General features: G+C 50.5%; 4 protein-coding genes across 4 annotated transcripts; 2 read left to right on the top strand and 2 right to left on the bottom strand.

Moving 5' to 3' along the window:
- Nucleotides 1-109: 109 nt before the first annotated feature.
- Nucleotides 110-1801, bottom strand: BO97DRAFT_440196 (cytochrome P450; the record flags this gene model as incomplete). Its single annotated transcript, XM_025698053.1, has 2 exons — nucleotides 110-1690; nucleotides 1763-1801. 2 exons carry the CDS (start codon nucleotides 1799-1801, stop codon nucleotides 248-250), a joined length of 1482 nt encoding a protein of 493 aa, XP_025555573.1. The 3' UTR covers nucleotides 110-247.
- A 747-nt stretch (nucleotides 1802-2548) lies between these two features.
- BO97DRAFT_402830 (glutathione S-transferase family protein) lies at nucleotides 2549-3665 on the top strand. The gene is made up of 4 exons (XM_025694597.1): nucleotides 2549-2714; nucleotides 2783-2917; nucleotides 2990-3173; nucleotides 3260-3665. Exons 1-4 carry the CDS (start codon nucleotides 2585-2587, stop codon nucleotides 3588-3590), a joined length of 780 nt encoding a protein of 259 aa, XP_025555574.1. The 5' UTR covers nucleotides 2549-2584; the 3' UTR covers nucleotides 3591-3665.
- Nucleotides 3666-4255: 590 nt separating this feature from the next.
- Nucleotides 4256-5605, bottom strand: BO97DRAFT_410812 (uncharacterized protein; the record flags this gene model as incomplete). Its single annotated transcript, XM_025696150.1, has 4 exons — nucleotides 4256-4742; nucleotides 4850-5067; nucleotides 5117-5275; nucleotides 5333-5605. 4 exons carry the CDS (start codon nucleotides 5603-5605, stop codon nucleotides 4256-4258), a joined length of 1137 nt encoding a protein of 378 aa, XP_025555575.1.
- A 7593-nt stretch (nucleotides 5606-13198) lies between these two features.
- Nucleotides 13199-20939, top strand: ags2 (alpha-1,3-glucan synthase Ags2). Its single transcript, XM_025690061.1, has 6 exons — nucleotides 13199-13652; nucleotides 13735-13910; nucleotides 13973-19933; nucleotides 19984-20189; nucleotides 20239-20749; nucleotides 20809-20939. The coding sequence occupies exons 1-6, from the start codon at nucleotides 13299-13301 to the stop codon at nucleotides 20855-20857; spliced, it is 7257 nt and encodes a 2418-aa protein (XP_025555576.1). The 5' UTR covers nucleotides 13199-13298; the 3' UTR covers nucleotides 20858-20939.
- The last annotated feature ends 820 nt before the right edge of the window (nucleotides 20940-21759 follow it).

Here is a 21759-nt window from a genome sequence, read left to right on the forward strand (position 1 = left end):
CAGCAAATTTCTTCAATTACTGAGATTCTAGTAGACTAAGTCAATTCTATTTGATGATTCAAAGATCGTCTTCAACTGACATCTATCTTCTGATCTCTTTTTCGATGATATCTACGCCAAGACCTTTCGCCAACGCCCTGCTCACTGATTCGATTCCTACCAACTTCCACCCCAGTAGTTCGTGTCTGGTTTCTTCGATGACAAGCACACGCATGTCCACAGTTCTCCAAAGCGACATACGTCCTGCTCAACGAGAGGCTGTTGCAATCCGGACGACCGCGGGACTCTTATCCCAAAACCACCAAATGCCCTGCTTCTCCCAAACGGGGAGGTCGACGGCGGTGAGATCATACCGCCACAGCAAGCGGGCGAGCACGAGCCGCAGCTCCATCCACGCGAGATTCTGGCCGGGGCAATTGTGGGCGCCCAGCGAGAAGGGATGGAAGGCCCGCGTGGGATGATCGGTGCGGAACCGCTCGTCGCCGCCCAACCATCGGGCGGGCGCGAATTCGTTGGGGCTGGTGAAGTTCCGCCCCGCGCGGTATGCCGCCCAGGGCGGGATGGAGACGGTAATACCCGCGGGCACGGTCTGTCCAGCAACAATAGCGCTCCCGCGGGGCACTAGGCGCCGCATCGCATCCGGGATGGTGGGACAGAGCCGCATGCCCTCCATCAGCACGGCGTCGAGATACGGGAGCGCCTTGAGCCTCGTCGCGGTGATCTCGTGCTCGGCGGAGAATGTGCGGCGGAGTAGAGTCACTAGTTCGCTCAGGCTGGTGCGCTCCTCTTTTTGTAGTAGATGGTTGATCACCCCCGTGAGCACGGTCGTAATCGACTCACTTCCCGCCGCGACGATCAGCATCGCGTTGACCTCGATCTCCTCCTGCGTCATCGCCTGGGAGGCGAGCATCGTTCCCACAAAATCGGGTCGCGTGATAGCAGCAGCAGCGCCAGCAGTGCTCGCCGCCACTCGCTCCGCTACCTTCGTCTCGGTGACCTTCCACATCTCCATAACCGGCTTCAGCGCCTCCGCCGGGGTGCTGGCCATGAGCAGACGATGAAGAGGGGGATAGAATTTCAGCGCCCCAACAATAATGGCGGCCTTGAATTGACTGACGGTCTGCACCCACGGGTGGTAGCGCAAGCCCTCCAGACATCCAAACGAGCTACCCCAGGTGAGATCCCCGATCACATCGAAGGCGAGGTAGTTGATCCATTCCACCAGGTCGACCTCGGCGGCTGTGCTGGAGGCATCGTGAATCTGCGCATCCAGCTTGTGGAAGAGGAGGTCGATGTACCTCTGCAGGATGGGTTCCTGCTGCATGGCGGTCCTCTCCGAGAAGCTGGGGGCAAGAGCTTTGCGGAGGCGCGCGTGTTCCGCCTCGGAGCAGGCGATCAGATTGGCCGCCGTTTTCCCCGGAGGCTGATCTTTGTACTGCTGCGGACGCACGAACTCGCGGTCGGAGAGGTAGATATCGCGCCAGGCCCGGGGGTCGACGAAGGACAGTTCGTCCGGGGCGACGCGGATAACATCCCCATACCTGGCGTGGAAGTCTCGGATGCGGTGGGGGAGTTGGCCTTGGATATTGGCTAAGAGAAAGGGGAGCCGGAATGCACGCCACAGAGGAGGACCGGGATACTTGGACAGTGGATGAAGATAGAGGTTATACACGACCTGGGTGATGAGGTACTGTTTGCGTGGTGTTTAAGTTTTTGCTGCTGTGTCTTTGGGGGAGGGGGGAATGGGGATGGAATAACTTACGAGGACGAAGAGGAGGATGAGAATACCGAGAACAGCCATTGTAAGTGGTCGAAGATTGGCACAGTATGTGTTTATGGCTGGAAGTTCTTGGGGGGGGGGGGTTGGGGAATAGAGGAGAAGAAAGCAGAAAGCTACTCCGTACAAGATCACCTCCTCCAGAAACAGCTAGCTATAATCTATTATAACTAAGCTAATACATAGTGACTGCGGAAACATGTAAGCACTAAGCATGCTTGTATGTACTGTATGTACTCTGTGTACTATATCATGTGTACGATTTCCTCTGTACTGTATTTGCATTGTATGTACTATACGATATCCCAGTGCGAATCCGCAACGGACCATCTGCACAGGCGAAAGAGATACGGTAGCAACCTAATTGCTTAGCCTATACTCATTATACCCCCGGTCTGTCTGTGTTGTCTGTGTGTGTGTGTGTGTGTGTTTCTTTGTCTCTTTGTTTGCTTATAAAAAACTTACTGGTCAAACTACACCAGTTGAGGTAACCAGCCCGCTACCGACTTCTTTCTCAGTACTAGTTACGGAGTACTCCGTGAGTCCGTAAGACTAAGTAGCCAGTAAATAACTAGTTAGTTAGCCATTCTGAGCTTGGTTCAGCTCATTTAGGGCTTCCCGTCATCCTATTCGATATCCAGGATTGCGTCCCGCCCACCCACCCGTAAGATGGGCAAGAGAGGGGAACGTGCGGGCCGCCAGGCACAGCCTCCGGGCCCCGTCCCCTCCGCCCGCCTAATCGTTCCATCTCGGCTCTTGCCGCAGGAGGGGGTTGGTTCTTGGTTTTACACATAAAGTAATGAATTGATGGATGGATGGATGGACGATCCGTCAATGTCCTGCCCTGCGCCTCCTGATTTCAATCACAATTTCAATCTCACCAAGAAAACAACAATAACCATGACTTCCTTGAAGCCCATCAAGCTCTTCTGGAGGAGTACGTTTCCCCCCCCTCCCTTTTACTCAATCAGCGATACTGATGGGATCAAATCCAAAAAAACACAGACCAAGTCCCCAACCCCTCCAAAGTGCTCATTATTCTCGAGGAGCTGAACCTTCCTTACGAAAGCTCTTGGGTGGAGCTCGAGGATCTCAAAACCAAGCCCTTCACAGATGTAAACCCCAACGGCCGAGTTCCCGGTATGTGATGAGAGAGAAAGAGGGAGATCCTGCATTTTCGAGGCTTCTCGGCCATCTGAACATTTTCCATAGCCATCATCGATCCCAATACCGGTCTCACCCTGTGGGAGTCCGGCGCGATTGTGCAGTACCTCATTGATACTTACGACAAGGACCGGAAGCTCTCCTACGCCAGCTTTCCGGAACAATACCAATTGATCCAATGGTCCTACTTCCAGGCCTCCGGACAAGGGCCATACTTTGGACAATCCGCATGGTGAGTAAGAGAACCCTTCGTCCGGCGCCAACCTTCGCATGGAAGGGGGAGGAAAAGGGGCGGGGCTAAACTATATCCATCTACAGGTTCAACCTGTTCCACGAGAAGATCTACGGCGAGTCGCCCGAAAGCGCCAAGGTGCGTTACGAGGCCGAGGTCAAGCGTGTGGCCGGGGTGCTGGACTCAGTTTTGAAGGAGCGGGAGTGGCTGGTGGGCGACAAGTGCACCTACGCGGACCTGGCGTTCGTCATGTGGAACATGCAGATCGCCTTCTTCATGGGAGGACGAGAGGGTGACCAGGTGTGGCGTCCCGACGAGTTCCCCCATTTCACTAAGTGGCAGAACGCGATGATGGCCCGGGAGTCCGTTCAGAGGGTCATCAAGGTGTTGCAGGACAAGGAGGTCAAGAGCGCGTAGTTCTTCAGACTCACAATTTCTTGTTGCCCTGCGCTGGCCAAAGATGAGACTGCCCACTGTAGAATTGGAACCTGATTTGCAATTTGGGCCCCACGGAGAGAGTCGAATCAGTAGAGATAAGACCCAAGATACGTAAACGACTAGGCCGTACACATGTTCATGACTTACCCCTCTTTCTGGCCCTGAATCTGGCCCTGAATCTCGGGACAAGGAACACTTGGCGTGGCTGCCACACGCGGACTCCATTCGTTGCCTAAATCAATAAATAACTTAAACTGAATTGTCCCACAGCAGGGAGCATGTAAAGTCTTATTATTTGCCCCGGAAACAGAGTCGAGAAGGACAAGCATGTCGCTTTGTTCGGTTTTTGGGCTTCCTTCTTATCGTTGGGAAGTAGAAAGGGAGGGGAGTAAAAATGAACTTGCTCTTCTAGTCTTAGTGAGACTGATGAATACGTTACTTAGGAAGTTTAAAAAAAGGCAGATTATATCATGTGAGCTGTTACAGACGTGCTTGAAGGGGTATTATACTTGATCAGTGACATGGAATTTTAGAGATGCATGATAAAGTGCTTGAAAAAAAAATGAATGTGTGATCTTGCTCATTATTTTGTAGTGTATCTTATTAAACATATGCCTGGGTGAGGAATTTGCCATGCCCCCCCTTCAAAGATAATACCTACACAGAAGGCTTATCTTGCTGTATAAAGCTCTGAGTGACCATAATTTGCATTTGCGATTCCGTACACGATCATCCATCGCCGCTTGCCCCAGCTCAATGTCAGTCTCGTGAGGTTGTTTAATGCCCAGCTTCTGCCATTCCCGTCGCTGAGGACGGTACAACTCATGAGGGCTTTCGGTTGCCGAGTCGGTTTGCTTGGAAGACGCGCCCCGACCCTGTTCCCCCCCGGTACCACTATGTAGAGATAGACGGCTGAGGAAGCTTTTAAAATAGTATCTCAGCCCCTTGTCGCTTCCGACCAGGTTTCCGTACAGCGGTAAGCAAGGTGAAACTATACTGGCATTGGGCTCAATTGTACCCCAGATGAATGCCGTCGTCACGACTGAGTACCTGCTCACATTAGTTGAGGCGACAGAGTGGTGAATGTCGATGTAAATGTAGTAGAAACGAATGGCCGAGGAGATGCAACAGCTATGTCATAGAATGTGTCAGCGTTGGTCAGCCACTTGGAGTTGTGGCGCTTGTATGGAGGAAGCAAGGAAAGTCACTGGACCGCAAGGAGGATAAAGAATACTCACAACAGGCCCAGCCAAAAGATGCCCAGGACTTGAATCTTTTGGCGATCTGACATCTGCAGATTGTAGACGGAGGCTATCGGAAAGCACAGTACAATTATATCAAAAACCATGCTCATGCCCGCGAACGCCTCGGAAAAGGCGTTGTAGTTGTAGCGAAGGGGGTTGACGACGTAGGGATCCCAGGCCGCGGTAATCGGGTCTTCACACAGGGGTTGAGCCTACATCTTCAGTCAGAATCCTCTCACTACACGGAATAGGTCTTCCTACAATGATTATGGCAATAGCCCAAGCTGCTATGATGGCGACGAATGAATAAACTGCCAAGCGAAACCCGGGGATGACGAAGATCCGTGCGTAAAATAGCAGAATAGATATCTTCACTAGAGCCAAACTAGCGGCCAGCGGAAATCCCTCAATGCAAAGGGCCTGTGACCATGAATGAGTGATACGTCATCCTTGATTAGTATGGGGCAAAGAGCGTACCCGAAGAAAAGCAACAGTGGCAGAGAGAACATCGCCTTTAGTATAGTTGACTCCTCCAATCGATGCTGCTACAAAGGTATCGATGGATATGCCCCAGGCGCAGATCTGAGCCAAGATGATAATACAACCATCCAAGAATATCTGCTTGGACTTGTGAAGACTGGCATAGATGCGAAGGCAGACCGCAGGGGTGCCGAAAATAGGAAAGATGAATGAGACTGTCAAGAGGCTAGTAGTAACCAAAGACGGGTCCTTGCCCTCCGACGAGCTCATCTTGCAAGTGAAATAAGAATTAATGATGACGATTCCAAATGCATAGGCCTAAGTACTGGAAGCCACACTTATATGCCTTTCTTCCCATTTACAGAAGTGAGATGTGCAGTGCTGCAGACGCATTGATGCAGCCGCATTTGCATCGTGCTAACAGGGAGACGAGCATGAGCGCATCACCAGAGAGATCTGAGTGCTCAGAGGGTGATGATGATTGTGGGGGCTGGTGTCTGCAGTTGGTTCTCATGTATTTTATACTGTAAACCGGCGACTCTCCCAGATTTAGCAAGGAAGCTTTTGGTCAGCATGCATGAGCGGGGGGCCATGATTTCGTCGTTACAGCATTTCCTCTAGGAACTGGGAACTACCGTTCTCACTAATACAATTCGCACAGCGACTGCTTCTGCTCAAATGACCACTTCGATTATTTTCTATACAAGGCCGTCAACTTCTACAGCCTGCACTCACCAGTTCGAAACTGGCCAGCGAGCAACAAGCAGAGTTATACTACTACTGAGGCGGTGCTTGTATCTACTCCCACCTGCCATATGGCAACAGCGGATATCAGCAGCCGAATATCATTTCAAAACTCACAAACTCGGGGTGATTTCTTGCGAAAAAGCCCTTTGTAACTCTGGAACCCCCCCGGCCGCCCGTCCAGACTAAGGAGCCAGTCATGTCTACCATGTACGCTACTGCAGTGGTCAAGGCTACTTTTGTCATTCTCCAGTGAAAGTCTGTTCAGCTTCTGCTCGCAGTATCACTTGATGTACGACTATATATACGACAGACTCACCATAGTTGTCGCTGCAGCTCTGACTGAAAGCTTGGGAAGTCGCAGCAATTGATATCACTACCGCCGTTGAACTGAAGCATCTACTCAGCCTTTCGCCGTGAGCGCCACTCAAATGAGCTCCAGCAGCTCTAGTGTCTATGATACCATGTGTATAACGGCGATCCCAATACCATTATTGGCAGCAGCAGCAGTTACGGTGCTTGTGGTATCAATCAGCTCCGCACCTTCAAAACATATACACGCAGCTTGGCCGGACCGTTACTCCCAGCCAGACTGGCCTTATTCCGGAACAAGCCTCGACCCTCATCGAAGGTGTCAGTCCTGTTTGTGCAGCTTACTGTCTGGCTAAGACTCACCTCAATTGACCGAAACAGCCGGGCCTTGTGCGGCTGCTGCTATCTCAAATTCACCTGATTTTAGTGATTATATGTCACTCGCTTCCTCTGCCCCTTTCGTTAGAGCCATTGACTGCTCTTTCGATTCTTCAGAATCTTCTCTTCCTAACACGGCAGGTGTACCAGTTGCTGTCTTCACCGGTGGTGCCTTGCACATTCTTTCTGGTGTCACTGATACAGCGGTTTCTGTCGGGTTAGCCTGTATCTGGGCCATTTCCCCCTCTGGAGGTTTTGCATATTTGGATACTAATTGTCTCTTTCGTAGCTTCGCTGGCCTGATTAAGCCATCCTGGTCTATTCTGAATCTTGCGGATTAAACGATAGTCTATAGCTCGGTACCTGAGTGCTCCAGTCCGCCCAAATATTCAAAGATTTCTGCATAAGTTCAAGCTTTACTATAGGCCAGAAGTACTAAGACAACATGGCTACGCATACTGAATCAGCGCTCTAGAGCATGTGTGAAACCTCCTTCGCATGATGTACTTTTCCTTTGCCACGTTTCTCTGTTTGAGGTTAATGATGGAACCCGATTCCTGGTTAATCGAGATTGTGTCCCCACCGTGTCTACCGAGGCTACTGATCTCTGACAGCGGCTGCAGGTGAAGCCGGTCCTTCCATATCGAATGCTGCCTTGTCACCCAAATGTCACCCTAATGGGGAGGCTCTTGCGTCTTTTGTCTAAATCTCCGCTTTATGGCCACACTCTACGAAGTCCTGCAGTAGCATGTTACGGAGATATCCGTGTATCAGCCACAGTTACTCAATTACTGTAGTGGAGTCCGATCGCATGTCCAGGGATGCCTGTCAGGCCAACCCTGAGAGTTATAGTTATCCCGGCTTTGTGGCGAGTCGATGGAGGTACGGACTAGGTCAGGGTGCTCACATAGTTGAGGTGGGCACCCGAGGTTACTATCCCTCCTGGAACACAAACCGTGTCTCGTCTAATCTCTACTTTACTACACCCGGAATCATCGGATCTTTATGCAGGGGGCTGTTTTCATTCTATCTCACCCCTCTATCATGATCACTCCATTAAAGTCGAGCTTCTAACTCGCAATTCCTGTCTCCAATGGCACCAATATTCCGGGATCGGATGATATTACAGAGCACTGGTCTCCAGATATTCATTCCCGGCATACAGGCAATATGCATTGTCTTAAGACCAGAACCTCGACCGTTCATCGCCGGCCGGCCAATCCGTGTTGTGCAGACAGACAAGACCGCCTAGCGACACTGAGGCATCAAAACTTGATCCACTTTGGAGCTCGTTGGGGAGTGAATGGCATAGAGAGGACGGAAGAGAGAATATAGAGTTGCCACTTTTCTTGGGAGTCCGAGCAAATGGTAGCGGTGAATGCGTGAGTGATTAGACTTCCTCTGCGGGATATTCCGATCTAAATTTATATTGTTGAGGAGATCGTCTAACCAAACCTTCAAAGCCTAAGTCCAATCAGATGGCGATTGCCCTCCTACCATCCCGTACCAAGCCTCCTTTTCCCACTTGCTCGGCCAGCGCGCTTCATTTTCCCGTCAGGAATGAGGTTCGCAGACAATGTATATCACCACCTGAGCCAAGTCTTCTGCTGATGGATCCGCTAAAAAGTGATATATAAGCTTACTCTCATGCAAGTTCGACCAAGCCAATTAGCTAGACCCAGCGGGCCCGCAGTATCAATGCATATGATACGTACAATGCTTTCGAGACTCCACCGACCCCGACCATGTGCCTATGAGACATACCCGGAACCTGCACGCTGCGTAATCTAGTCTATCTCGAATGTCTGACTTCGGCTTGATAAGCATAGCATTGCAGTCTTGCCTCCATCACATAGAGCGGTAATGCATCGGCAAAGCGCTTTGCTTGATAGTCTTCCGCCCCCCAGCGGTAGTCCAATCTTCTTATGCATACCAAAAAGAACACATATGCGAGCTGAGCCAATTTCTACCCTGAGGTGCATGAATTATTGATAAGCCTTGGTCACACCGCATATTGGACCGTTGAGATGAAACCCCAATGTGGAAGTTCATTTCTATCGGAACGAACCCAGTTGCTACAGTGTGGCCACAAAACGATTTCCGATCGCCGCTGTGCTTGACGGTCGTACAATATGTGATTTCAGAATCAGAAGCTAAGCTAGGTTTTCGACCGCCTCTTTGAGTGAGGAAGAAAACCTGACAGTGGCGGCCGAGGCATTGATGGCAAAAAGGATTTATGCTGCGAGGCTCGGAACTGCTATCTCTGTTTAGGAATCACATTCGCACGAGGTACCAAGCAAATGTGCGGCAATTTTTGCTCAGGTTGAACACCAATTGAGGACAATGTACGAGCATACCCCGTTACTGTTCAGCTCGGTTTTCGCTGGAACGGCATGGACTCAAACACTTGTATTTTACGGTGTCTACTCCAACTGCTTCTACCCTACGATGAGAAACAATAGGCTTCATTGGTCACTGGGTTCATATAGTAGGTATGTGGCCATCTCAAGTGGGGTCTTCAGTCATGTCGGACTTTACAAGCGATGTGAGCTGTGTTGCAATGAGGCCCGTGCCGCTACAGACCACGATCACGCCGAATTCCTGGATGTTCCGATCACACACACAAAAAAAAAAAAAAAAAAAAAAAGAAAAGGAAAAGAAAAGAAAGATACATAAAGCCTGTGATTTGAGGCCGGGGGCTGGGTACCGGTGACTGACTTAGAGTGGGTAGCCAGGATAACATACATTGTTGATCACGGTTCATGTTGACGGTAGAAGACGGGACCGTGTACGAAGTAGAGAAAAGAGCCATTCCTATAATTCGACGAGCGGTCTGGACTGGCGTTTCTCTCCAGCTGCATGAAACTGTGCTAACAACCAATAAGAGCTTACGATAGACGATTTGAGCCGCGTTCATCGGAGCTAGACTCCAGGCTAACCAACGGTCGCCGAGGCTTTGAGCCTCGCATCTCTCTCTATATACTGCGAGGGCTAGCCGTATTTTGGAGTCTTCTTTCACTCCGTGCTGGGGTTATGATGTGAGTCTGGCTCATAGCCCTGGCAACTACCGACCGAGACTAGCAATTTTCAGATTGTCCTCACCTGGTACTAATCTGAAAGAACTTGGTTATCACTTATGATGCCATGTAAATAATACTGTGAGAGGGGAGCCAGCTTGGTCTAGTGGTGGAGCCCGTGCATATTACATGTCATTCTGATTTGACAGTTGTCCAGGAGTCCCAACGCCACCAATTAGGCAGACAACCAACGACTTGGAAGCAAGGGGGAAAGCGAAAAACAGCAGTGAACATGAGCCGATATCAAAAACCTCCGACCTCACTTGTACCGAGAGATAGGACACTAGGAGACCTTGGATGATATATCATTTTATTCTTTCCGCCCTCAACCCGACGACAGTCAACAAACAGCTTGCGTGTTATAAGAAGACGATAACACACCATTGGATTCTCGATCGAAACCTTGAAAAGATTTCGTTGCCGCTCCGAATTGACTTTCCCTGCTTTCAGGTCGCACAGGAATTACTATTCATCCTGAAACAAGGCCTTTCACTCTTTCTTAGGGCCGCTGCCGTTACAGTATACATCTTGCCGCTGATTCTCTGTCTGATTGGCAATTGACGGGTTTCCTGATCACAAAGTAGACTCAACGCCTACCGAGCATGAGAGGGGTTCCCATTCGTCATTAAATCTCCTTCTCAACAAGGATCGGATCCCGCGTACAGTACGGCAAAGTACTATCAGATAAGGGGGACAGCCAATCTTTGGTCGGTTCCTGAAAGGCTCCCGTCGCTGAGTCTCCTTACATGAATTGGATATCCTGACCACCACCCTACGTAGCTAGAATCTCGGTTGTCGTTCGCTCATATTCAAAGAGAAAGTCTGTGAGACATTGACCTCGAAAGTAGTCAACTTTCCTCTTGCTACCCCTTTCTTTCAAGCCGAAAAAGCAAGGGACAATTGAATTCGACACAGTGTAGTATGAGATGAGAAGGAAAGCGAATCATGGATCGTTTGCAAGGTAAATCTTACATGAAATCATGTTTCGAAGCGCCCAGTTCCTTAATTCCGGCCCTCTGCCGTAGTCCTGTACTTATTCCTGCATGAATGTGGGGTTTTCCATTGTGCTCTTGAGATGTTGCTTTTTCGCCCCATGATCTTCATGATTGTCCCGTCCCAACGTTCAGCGTTCGGCGGTCGGTTGCAGTGACTGGAGGCCGAGCTTCTTGACAGGAGCCCACCACTTCCGCGTAGACATTACCGACCACCTATAACTTTGGAGAAGACAGGCATGCTTGGCTTCGTGACTGTTATTCGAGGCGGTGTTTCGCATACAAGCAATGACCTGAGATGTATCACAAACACAGGTTGTATCTCTTTTCTCTCGGTCAACCCGGAATGTCCGATGAGGGAACGGTTGCACCATTGTACCTGGCTGTCTCTACAAGAATACCTTTCTGACCGGTACACTGTACTTCAATTCTGCTTGCCGAAGAAAATACTTTCTACCCTACCCCAAAATAGCGAACAGGGCCGAAACCAAGAGCCAACTAGGGAACCTACAACAAAACCTTGATAATGGGTCAATCAACACTGTGTTTGCATTCTGATCTGAGCTCCGGAGGCTTCGGACAGTCGCGATTGGCCAGCTGATTAGAAATTTCTGCTCGCGATGACGGAGTGGAGCGTGGATACGTCGCTGGTGCTGATAGGGTGCATTGCGTCGTCAGCATATATTGAAGTTTAATTATAGCAAGAGAGAAAATCGATATCCCTCTCTCTTGCTCTTGACTTGACAAGAGTGTGTGCAGGTAGATCTATTTGTGGTTACCGTTTTGTCGCTGCCTCTTCTCTCTCTCATTCTTGATTTTCGGACTGCCTCGTGAAACGTTATCCCGACTGGACCCGTATCCTCTTCAACTGAACTCAGGAGGGGCGAAGTCGGGTCGGAGGCTAGCATGGTTTGTAGTATACGGAAACTTTCGGGATACGCGCGCTTTGAATTGCGAGTAGGCATCGAGGGCTTGCTTGAGGGATCGAGAAAATACTGCGATCAAGGTGGATAGTAGGTGCGGGCCTCGGATGTAGTTTTCCTCTTCCCTCAGTCTCTCAGCCGTGGAAAGAAACTTCGTGAGCTTATCATATCAGACAAGGACCCCGGCAGAGTTGCTGATAGATGCGGTGGAGTGGGCTCGGGTGGCATGTGCTATCGAAGACACTATCAAATCGTGCGTTATATCTTGCATGGGATTGTCCTGGAAAGAGACCGAGCGAAGAAAGATCGGTATGTACGATGGGGTCTGAGGGTTAGTGGTTTAGTGGGAACGAGGTTGATGAAAAACAAGCTGGAACGAGTTGGGATGAAGTATCTGATATATCACCGCAACTTCAATCCTTGTATCTGGCAGAATCATGGATCAATGATGGATGATCGCCCTGCCCAGATGGCGCTAGTGGTCGTGCTCTCTCCACTCTCTGTGACCAAAAGAGGCAAGGTACGAGCTCGGTAACGGCCCCGTTTATTACCATCAAGACCATTACGCGTCTGATACACAAATACGGCCAACATACCTACTACCTACCTACCTAACTAGTAGTATCACTCTCTCTACTCTACAAGCTACTTACTGTATACATCCAGACCGAACACAAGAGCTTGGACAAAACCGCTTCGTCCTCACTTTGTGTCTCCGATCATTCCTCCACTACTGTCCACTACTACCTCCCACCCCCCAGCTTCCCATCAAAGCCAACGGCTTGCTGCACGCAATCATATCCACTGACAAATGATGTGACTCCAGTCATCATGGCCCAGCCTGGTGGCTGATCTGGGAAAATGGGTCCGAACTCCTACAGCATCCCACAACACAACCCAGGTCACCGCAATGCCTCGCCAACTGCCCGTCGATCAAGCTGGCTGGCTTGCTGACTGCTTGCTTGCTTGCTTGCTTGGAAGCAGCCGCAGCAGCTAGATGCTTGAGTCCTCTAGGGAAAGATCTTCGGTGCTTTTTCCTCGATCAGACAATATCGATCCCTCGCTGGCCGGTCGGGCTGTCTGTCGGTATATCATTGTCAATCATGCTTCGTCTCACAGATCCACTTGGGACTTCTTTTTTTCTCATTCCTGCAAGAACTCGGACATATACTCGGGCATATTGCTCTCTTCGCTTTTTCTCCCCCTTTCTTTTTTTACGTATATCTCTATTCTATTCTTGCATTGCCGCCACAGCAGCTGCAGCTACTGTGGATTCTTCTGCCACCCCTCCCTGTTTATCTATCAATTCTCATTCGCTATCGTCGTCCTTGGATTGATTCTCAATAACATAAAGAGGGAAGAGGGCAAGCTACGAGACTTTTGGGCAGACTTCCCTCCCTGCCACGAGATCCCTGGACCCGAGCCCATCTGTCTGGATATTCTCCTTCCCTCAAGACTCGTTCATTGTTCCGAACATATGTCAAGTATATAGAACGAACGGGAAGAGAAAAACGGTCTATTCGAGTAACCGTTGACGATGAAGTGGGGGTTCTCCGGCTGTGTGGCAGCGTTGCTCGCAGCCACAGTCTCGGGCTGGCCCTATGAAGAATCCTTGGTGGACTACAACTTGAACGTGAACAAGGACACCACCGATCCTGCCAAATACGCGGCACCGTCGTGGCCAGGCCACAAGTACACCCCCTCTCCGAAGAACTGGCGGTTTCCCTTCTACACACTCTTCATTGACCGGTGGGTCAATGGTGATCCCACGAACGATAACATCAACGGCACTGTCTTTGAACATGATTTAGACTCGACGCAAATGCGCCACGGTGGTGACGCTGCTGGATTGGTGAACACTTTGGATTACCTACAAGGAATGGGCATCAAGGTTCGACATTCCCGAGATGCACAGACTTGCAATGCGTCTTCCGTTGTCCTGGGCCCTACCAGAAACTGACTTTACAACACAGGGTATCTATCTCGCGGGTACCATCTTGATGAATCAGCCTTGGGGATCGGACGGTTATTCGGCTCTCGATACTACGCTTCTCGATCAACATTTCGGTACAATTCAAACATGGAGAAACGCTATCGATGAGATTCACAAGCGAGGGATGTATGTCCTCTTTGACAATACCATCGCAACGTAAGTCAAAGCATCCTTTTGCGGCAGGCTCACAGCATATGGACGGACTGACGAGACTCTAGCCTGGGGGACTTGATCGGTTTCGAAGGCTATTTGAATGTGACAACTCCGTTCTCTGTCAAAGAGCACAAGACTGTTTGGAAATCAGAACGTCAATATGTCGACTTCCGCCCTGGAAACAGTTATAACGACACATGTGACTACCCTCGCTTCTGGAATGAGACAGGTTGGCCCGTGGACCAGAATGTTCGTGACCAGCTCGTCGGGTGTTACGACAGTGACTTTGATCAATACGGTGACAGAGAGGCCTTTGGTGTTTACCCTGATTGGCAACGTGAGCTGGCGAAGTTCGCCTCCGTCCAGGATCGTCTGCGCGAATGGCATCCCAGCGTGAAAGAGAAGATCATGGTTCATTCTTGCAACATCATCAAAGCTCTTGATATTGACGGTTTCCGTTACGACAAGGCAACGCAGGCTACCGTGGATGCTCTCGGCGATATATCGAATCATTACCGAGAGTGTGCGCGTAGTGTTGGAAAGAACAACTTCTTCCTACCTGGTGAGATTACTGGTGGTAACAATTTCGGCTCCATCTACTTGGGACGAGGAAGACAGCCAAATCAGTATCCTAAATCCGCTATGGATGCGATGGCCATGACGAACAAGTCCGATCAGCAGTACTTTCTACGTGAGAACGATCTCCAGGCCCTCGACGGTGCTGCTTTCCATTATTCGGTGTACCGCACGCTCACCCGCTTCTTGGGCATGAGCGGTAACCTAGCAGCCGGCTACGATACTCCTCTCGACTGGGTTGATTCATGGAACATCATGGTGCAGAGTAACGATATGATCAACGCTGAAACCGGCAAATTCGATCCTAGGCATATGTATGGCACAACGAACCAGGATGTGTTCCGGTGGCCGGCGATTCAGTACGGTGTGGAGCGAAACCTTCTAGGACTGTTCATTACGACTTTGCAAATGCCGGGAATCCCGTTGCTGCTTTGGGGAGAAGAACAGGCCTTCTACATCCTGGATGCCACTGCAGACAACTATGTGTATGGACGTCAGGCTATGTCACCTGCCACAGCTTGGAAAACTCACGGTTGCTGGGCTCTTGATGCAACCCAGTATTATGACTGGCCCATCGAACAGGGCCGGCAGGGCTGCCATGATCCAAAAGTGGCGTACGATCACCGCGATCCGTCTCACCCCGTTCACAACATTATCAAACACATGTATCAGTTGAGACAAGAGTTTCCTATCCTCAACGACGGGTACTCCCTCCAAACCCTCTCAAAGCAGACACGCGACATCGTCTATCCAGGATCGAACGGCACGGCTACGGAGACAGGAATGTGGTCTATCCTTAGAGATCGAGTCTCAAGTTTGCAGAATCTGGGTGATGAGGGTGGTAACATGCCGGTTTGGCTTGTCTACCAAAATGACAACAAGACTATGGAGTATAAGTTTGATTGCGGAAGCAATGCAAGCGCCTTGATTTCGCCGTACACCACCAAGACGACCGTCAAAAATCTCTTTTACCCTTTCGACGAACATACTCTGAAGTCTGGCCCGAAAGCACTTCACCTGAACGGCTCGAAGGAACTCAATGGGTGCTTAGACAGTATCACCCTGAAGCCATTTGAATTCAGGGCCTATGTTCCAAAAGCCCAGTTTGTCGACCCTCGCCCCATGATCACCAAGTTCACGCCCGGACACGACGCCCCCCTGCTCTCTATGGTAGCTGCAGACAAATCTGAAGACATCAATGTGAGCATTGAGTTCTCGACGGCCATGGACTGTGATGCTGTAACCAAGGCTATCTCGTTTACGTCGCAGACCGAGTCAGGCAAAGCACCATCCATCGACAAAGGAAGCGTCAATTGTAAGAACATGGATGCGAATAATACACAATACGTTGCCCAGCTACCCAGCGCTTGGTCTTGGTCAGCAAAGTTGACCGGGGTGTACAACGGCGTTCATCGCTTGACCGTCAAGAATGCCACCGGCTCAGGCGGCAAATCCACGCAAGCAACAGATCACTTCTTGTTCCGCGTGGGTCAAAGCGATAACCCAATGGTATTCACCACTGCCAATTACACGAGCGATCTCGTGCACGGCAATGACAATGGAACCATCTTCATTCAGCATAAAGCGGCAGGTGCCAATAAGTGGCGGTATTCGACAAACTGGGGTAGCTCTTTCTCCGCGTGGATGAACTACACTGGGGGGAACACTACTATCGAGGAACTGCCTTGGTCTGGAACGGACAAACAAAAGTGGCAAGGAAAGCATGTTCGAGTTGAATACTGGAGTCAGTTGACTGGCAGCAGCGACTACGTCCAGGAGGGTGACTATGACTGGAAGGGGCCTGTTCGACGCTTCCCACACCTTTTCTTCAACGGTCCCTACAATCAATACGGATACGATGCCGGTGTTAACAACGTCGCCAAGCAAGATAGCGATGGCTTCTGGAACTTCCGGGTCATCGCCGAATACCCGGCGCAAGGCCAATTCAATGTTTGGGGCATGAACCCAGATGGAAAGCCCGATGAGAGTTTCGTGTTCGGTGATGTCGATGGGGATGGAGTCTTGGATCGCATGCCCCCTTCCTCCCTCGCCAAACTGTCCGTTAATATCACCGAAATTCCTCCGTCGCCTTACCTGGTCTGGAACGTCAAAGTTGATGATGGCACTATGAAAATCAACCTGGTGCCCACTGGCTCCAGAATCGCTCAGCTGATCATCTACATCATTCTATGGGTGGTTCCAATTCTGACCGCCATCGCTGTTGTTTATGCTTTTATGAAGTCGTTCTACCAAATCAAGTTCAACCAGGTTGGAGTTATGGAGAAGAAATCGTTCTTGGGCAGGATTCTCGGCAATAAACGAGGTGGACAGTCGTCAAACCCTCTGGTTCGCTTTGTGAACAAGTCTGGTTTCCTCCAAAGCACTTCTGCATTCGGCGCCGCCGCCTCGCGTACACGGACCACGCTGATTGCAACCATGGAGTATGATATCGAGGACTGGGGCATCAAAATCAAGATCGGTGGCCTTGGAGTCATGGCCCAGCTGATGGGTAAGCATCTTGGGCAGCAGAATTTGATCTGGGTCGTGCCATGTGTTGGTGGCGTTGACTACCCAGTGGACCAGCCAGCGGACCCAATGTTCGTGACGGTGCTTGGGAACACGTACGAAGTCAAGGTTCAATACCATGTGATCAAGAACATCACCTATGTTCTCCTTGATGCACCGGTGTTCCGTCAACAGTCAAAAGCCGAACCGTATCCTGCTCGTATGGACGACCTGGATAGCGCAATTTACTATTCCGCTTGGAATCAGTGCATTGCAGAAGCCATCAAACGTTTCCGGATCGAATTGTATCATATCAACGACTATCATGGCTCAATCGCCCCGCTCTACTTGCTTCCTCAGACCGTCCCAGTCTGTCTCTCGCTTCATAACGCTGAGTTCCAGGGACTTTGGCCTATGCGCACTCAGAAGGAGCGAGATGAGGTCTGCTCAGTATTTAACCTTGATATCAATACTGCACGCCGTTACGTCCAATTCGGTGAGGTCTTCAATATGCTTCACGCAGGCGCGAGTTATCTTCGTGTTCACCAACAGGGCTTCGGAGCTGTTGGCGTGTCCCGCAAATACGGCAAACGGTCATATGCTCGCTATCCGATCTTCTGGGGTTTGAAGAAAGTGGGTAACCTGCCGAATCCCGATCCATCCGATACTGGCGAATGGAACAAGGAACTCCCCAAGGACAGTGAGATCGAGGTCGATCCTCTTTACGAGGCAAGCCGGGTTGAATTGAAACGCCAGGCACAAGAATGGGCAGGTCTGGATCAGAATCCCAACGCAGATCTTTTGGTCTTCGTTGGGCGCTGGTCCATGCAAAAAGGAGTCGACCTCATCGCTGATGTTATGCCTGCGGTCTTGGAAGCGCGCCCTAATGTCCAACTGATCTGTGTTGGGCCGGTTATTGATCTTTATGGTAAATTTGCCGCCTTGAAGCTCGATCAGATGATGAAAGTATACCCGGGACGAGTGTTTTCCAAGCCTGAGTTCACGGCCCTTCCGCCATACATATTCTCCGGGGCCGAGTTCGCGTTGATTCCGTCTCGCGATGAACCTTTTGGCCTAGTCGCAGTTGAATTTGGCCGCAAAGGGGCCCTGGGTATTGGAGCTCGCGTCGGAGGCCTCGGTCAAATGCCTGGTTGGTGGTATAACATCGAATCTACGACAACGTCTCACTTGTTGCATCAATTCAAACTTGCCATCGCAAGTGCATTGAACTCAAAGCCTCAAGTCCGGGCGAAGATGCGTGCACGATCTGCAAAGCAACGATTCCCTGTCGCGCAATGGGTTGAGGATCTGGAGATTCTCCAGTCGACTGCCATACGCATTCATAGCAAGGGTCTCACTAAGTCGAACAGTCAGCCACTGACACCTTCCGGATACAACACGCCGAGTGGTCTCATGACGCCTACTATTGCTTCTTCTGGGCAGCTCACTCCGAGCGGGGTACAGACACCTCCTCTCACCCACTCGCGCGAGGGAAGCTATTCAAACGTCAATCGTCTGAGTGCTTACGGGCCACAGCAACGAAACACCATTGTGTACAGCCGGGATCCGAGCCCCGGCGCTAACGAAAAGCCAAACTCAGGACTCAGCAGACAGCTGTCGCTTGGTGTACGGTCTGGACCCGGTCACCTCGTTCGTCGTGGTCGCCGTCGTCTGAGGAGAAGCATGGGACACGAGGACCCTGCCAACAATTCGAACACGGAGGAGAGTAGCGATGACGACTTTATTCCCAGCTACTATGGCGAGGAAGAATACACACTCACCCCGGAGCAAGCAGAGGAAGGGCGCAGAGCAGATGCAGCCCCTCAATTGGACATGCCCCGACAGACGCCTCCCAGAGACTTCTTCAGCCGCAGACAATCCAGTCAGAGCTCCCTTCCACCCAGGCCCATGCTGAGTCCAGCCAGCCCCGGAAGTCCGGAGCCTGAGGAAGCCCTCGTGTCCCCTGTGAGACAGTATGCCAACGAGCCCGGAAACCGACTCAGCAGTGCGTCTGTGCTTTCCGTCGATACCATTATCGGGGAGAAGAAGGACTATAAACTGCAGAAGGTCGATCCATTTTTCACCGACAGCACAGGTGAATACTACAAGGTATTCGAAAAGAGGTTGGAGAAGCTGAACGGATCCAACTCTGAGTCCCAGCTTTGCATTGAGGAGTACCTCATGAAGAGTGAGAAGAAGTGGTTTGACAGGTTCAGAGATGCCCGGCTAGGCCGCAACCAATCGCCCGCCTCCTCTGTGTTCAACGCTAAGATGGATAATAACTCGCCCATGGGTTCAATCTCGGCCGACGAGATGGGCTCACAAGAAAGCAGAAGTCCAGAGCGCCCTGAGAAGGATGAGTTCCTTCTAGGCAATGATTATGTCCCCCCAACGGGTCTTCGGAAATGGATGCAGATCCGGATCGGTGACTGGCCGCTGTACTCCTTCTTCCTGGGCCTTGGCCAGATTATCGCGGCTAATTCCTATCAAATCACGCTGCTTACAGGGGAGGTTGGTGAAACGGCGGAGAAGCTTTATGGCATTGCCACGGTTTATCTCGTTGCATCTATCGTCTGGTGGTTCTTCTTCCGGTCATTCAAGTCAGTCTTTGTTCTATCACTTCCTTGGCTTCTGTACGGTCTCTCCTTCGTCATCATCGGAGTGGCACATTTCGAGAAGGATGGCTTCGCTCGCGGATGGATCCAAAATGTGGGCGCAGGCGTGTACGCTGCGGCTTCGGCCAGTGGCTCTCTGTTCTTTGCGCTCAATTTCGGTGATGAGAACGGCGCACCGGTCAAGGAATGGGTGTTCCGCGCGTGTGTCATTCAAGGGTGTCAGCAAGCCTATGTTATTGGGTTGTGGTATTGGGGTACAGCCATTTCTCAGGCCGTTGAAAGTGGTGTTACCAATGTTCAGGGTGATATCACGAATACCTGGAAGATGACGTATGTCCTCCCCTGTACTATTTCGTTACTTACAACTAACCCTATTGCAGAGCTATCTGTCTTCCGATCGCTGCATTCCTTTGGGCCATTGGTCTGCTGCTCTTCTTTGGTCTTCCGAGCTACTACCATCAGACGCCGGGTAAAGTGCCCTCCTTCTACCAGTCTGTGTTCCGGCGCAAGATCATTCTGTGGAACTTCGTGGTCGTCATCGTGTCGAACTTCTTCCTCAGCGCACCGTACGGACGCAATTGGAGTTGTAAGTGAGCCTTCTTCGAAGTCATTACTCAAACACTAATGCCCTGCAGTCCTCTGGAGCTCTACCCATGCGAAACCATGGGAGGTAGGAGTGCTCGTTGTAGTTTTCTTTGGGTTCGTCTGGGCCGGCCTCCTCTTCCTATTCGGATACCTTTCGAGAACTCATAGTTGGATTCTTCCCGTGTTCGCGTGTGGTCTGGGCGCACCGCGCTGGGCGCAAATCTGGTGGGGTGTCTCTGGTATAGGTCTATTCCTTCCCTGGGCCGGTAGCTACACGAGCGGTGCTCTCGTGTCGCGGAGTGTGTGGCTTTGGCTCGGAGTGTTGGATGCTGTACAGGGATTAGGATTCGGTATGATATTGCTGCAGACTATGACGCGAATGCACATCTGCTTCACGCTCCTTGCATCTCAGGTGTTGGGATCCATCGCCACGATATGCGCCAGAGCATTCGGTCCGAACAAGATCGGGCCGGGCCCGATATCGCCAGATATCACGGCTGGGGTTAGTTCGATCGCCAATGCCTGGTTCTGGATTGCGCTTTTCTTCCAGCTTCTCATTTGGTATGACTCTATCATCCTCAAGAGATGTGGCAGAACCCATTGGCTAATGATTGCTTCAGTGCTGGATACCTTATGTTCTTCCGGAAAGAACAGCTTACAAAGCCATGAGATCAATGAATTCGGGCAGATGGTGCTGATCTGCCGGTGCCATCGAGGTCGAGTGACTTGTCCTTGACCAAGATAAGGGCATGAATGAGAACGCGGAACAGATGGTATATAAAGAAACCGCTGACCCATCACCTCCGATCTACCTCAACCCTTACCCTTCTCACTACCTTCCGCGCTGCACCCATTCAACCTTGTACATTACCTCTCTACACATGTTCCGAACATTCCTTCCACGGTCGACTGGTGTTATCGAGTCGATCACCCGAAATCCCTTCCTTCCCACTTCCTCCAGTCGACGTATATATACTCCCCCATACGTGATTCCCCACATTCGTTTATACGATTTTGATGCCTGCTTTGGATGCCAAATGTTGCTTATGGTTATGACCCCCCTTTCCTTCTTCTTCGAATGTCGTTACGCTCATTGATCGATTAGCCATGAAAACATGAGGATGATGCATCATTTGCGGGATTTTGATACTTTTTGCATGAATGTTTTTGTTGATGTTGCCCTGATTTGTTGTTTCTGTTTGTTATCCTTTTCCGGGTGGAAAAGCCCCTAGTTACTTATGGAAGTGCTTGGATGAATCTGGGTTTTGCTTTTCCTGCTATGTTTTGTTTCATTTGCAAATTTGAATGGTTGGTTTTGTGTTTGAGCTCTTAGGTTTACATTTGTGCTTTTTTGGTTTCTAGCACATGATTTATAATATGCTTAATGTGGGATGTTCTTTCTTGTTGTATTTCTTTCCGGATACCGATTTGGTTCTGGAAATTGGATTTGGTTTGCGTGAGAGCTACTTTATAGAGTAGTTGAATGGTCGGAGGAAATACGGTAATTAGGATGCACTGCACATATTGGAAAGTTTAGTGCATATCGCTTTTATTTGACCTTGTCTAAAGTT

The sequence above is a fragment of the Aspergillus homomorphus genome, assembly GCF_003184865.1.
Source record: "Aspergillus homomorphus CBS 101889 unplaced genomic scaffold BO97scaffold_3, whole genome shotgun sequence".
Lineage (NCBI taxonomy): Eukaryota > Fungi > Ascomycota > Eurotiomycetes > Eurotiales > Aspergillaceae > Aspergillus > Aspergillus homomorphus.

Coding starts and splice junctions, on each gene's coding strand:
- ags2 (XM_025690061.1), top strand. CDS start 13,299: ATGAAGTGGGGGTTCTCCGGCTGTGTGGCAGCGTTGCTCGCAGCCACA. Junction 19,934..19,983: donor ACGAATACCTGGAAGATGAC/GTATGTCCTCCC, acceptor ACCCTATTGCAG/AGCTATCTGTCTTCCGATCG. Junction 20,750..20,808: donor TTCTTCCAGCTTCTCATTTG/GTATGACTCTAT, acceptor TGATTGCTTCAG/TGCTGGATACCTTATGTTCT.
- BO97DRAFT_402830 (XM_025694597.1), top strand. CDS start 2,585: ATGGATGGATGGATGGACGATCCGTCAATGTCCTGCCCTGCGCCTCCT. Junction 2,715..2,782: donor CATCAAGCTCTTCTGGAGGA/GTACGTTTCCCC, acceptor AAAAAAACACAG/ACCAAGTCCCCAACCCCTCC. Junction 3,174..3,259: donor TACTTTGGACAATCCGCATG/GTGAGTAAGAGA, acceptor ATCCATCTACAG/GTTCAACCTGTTCCACGAGA.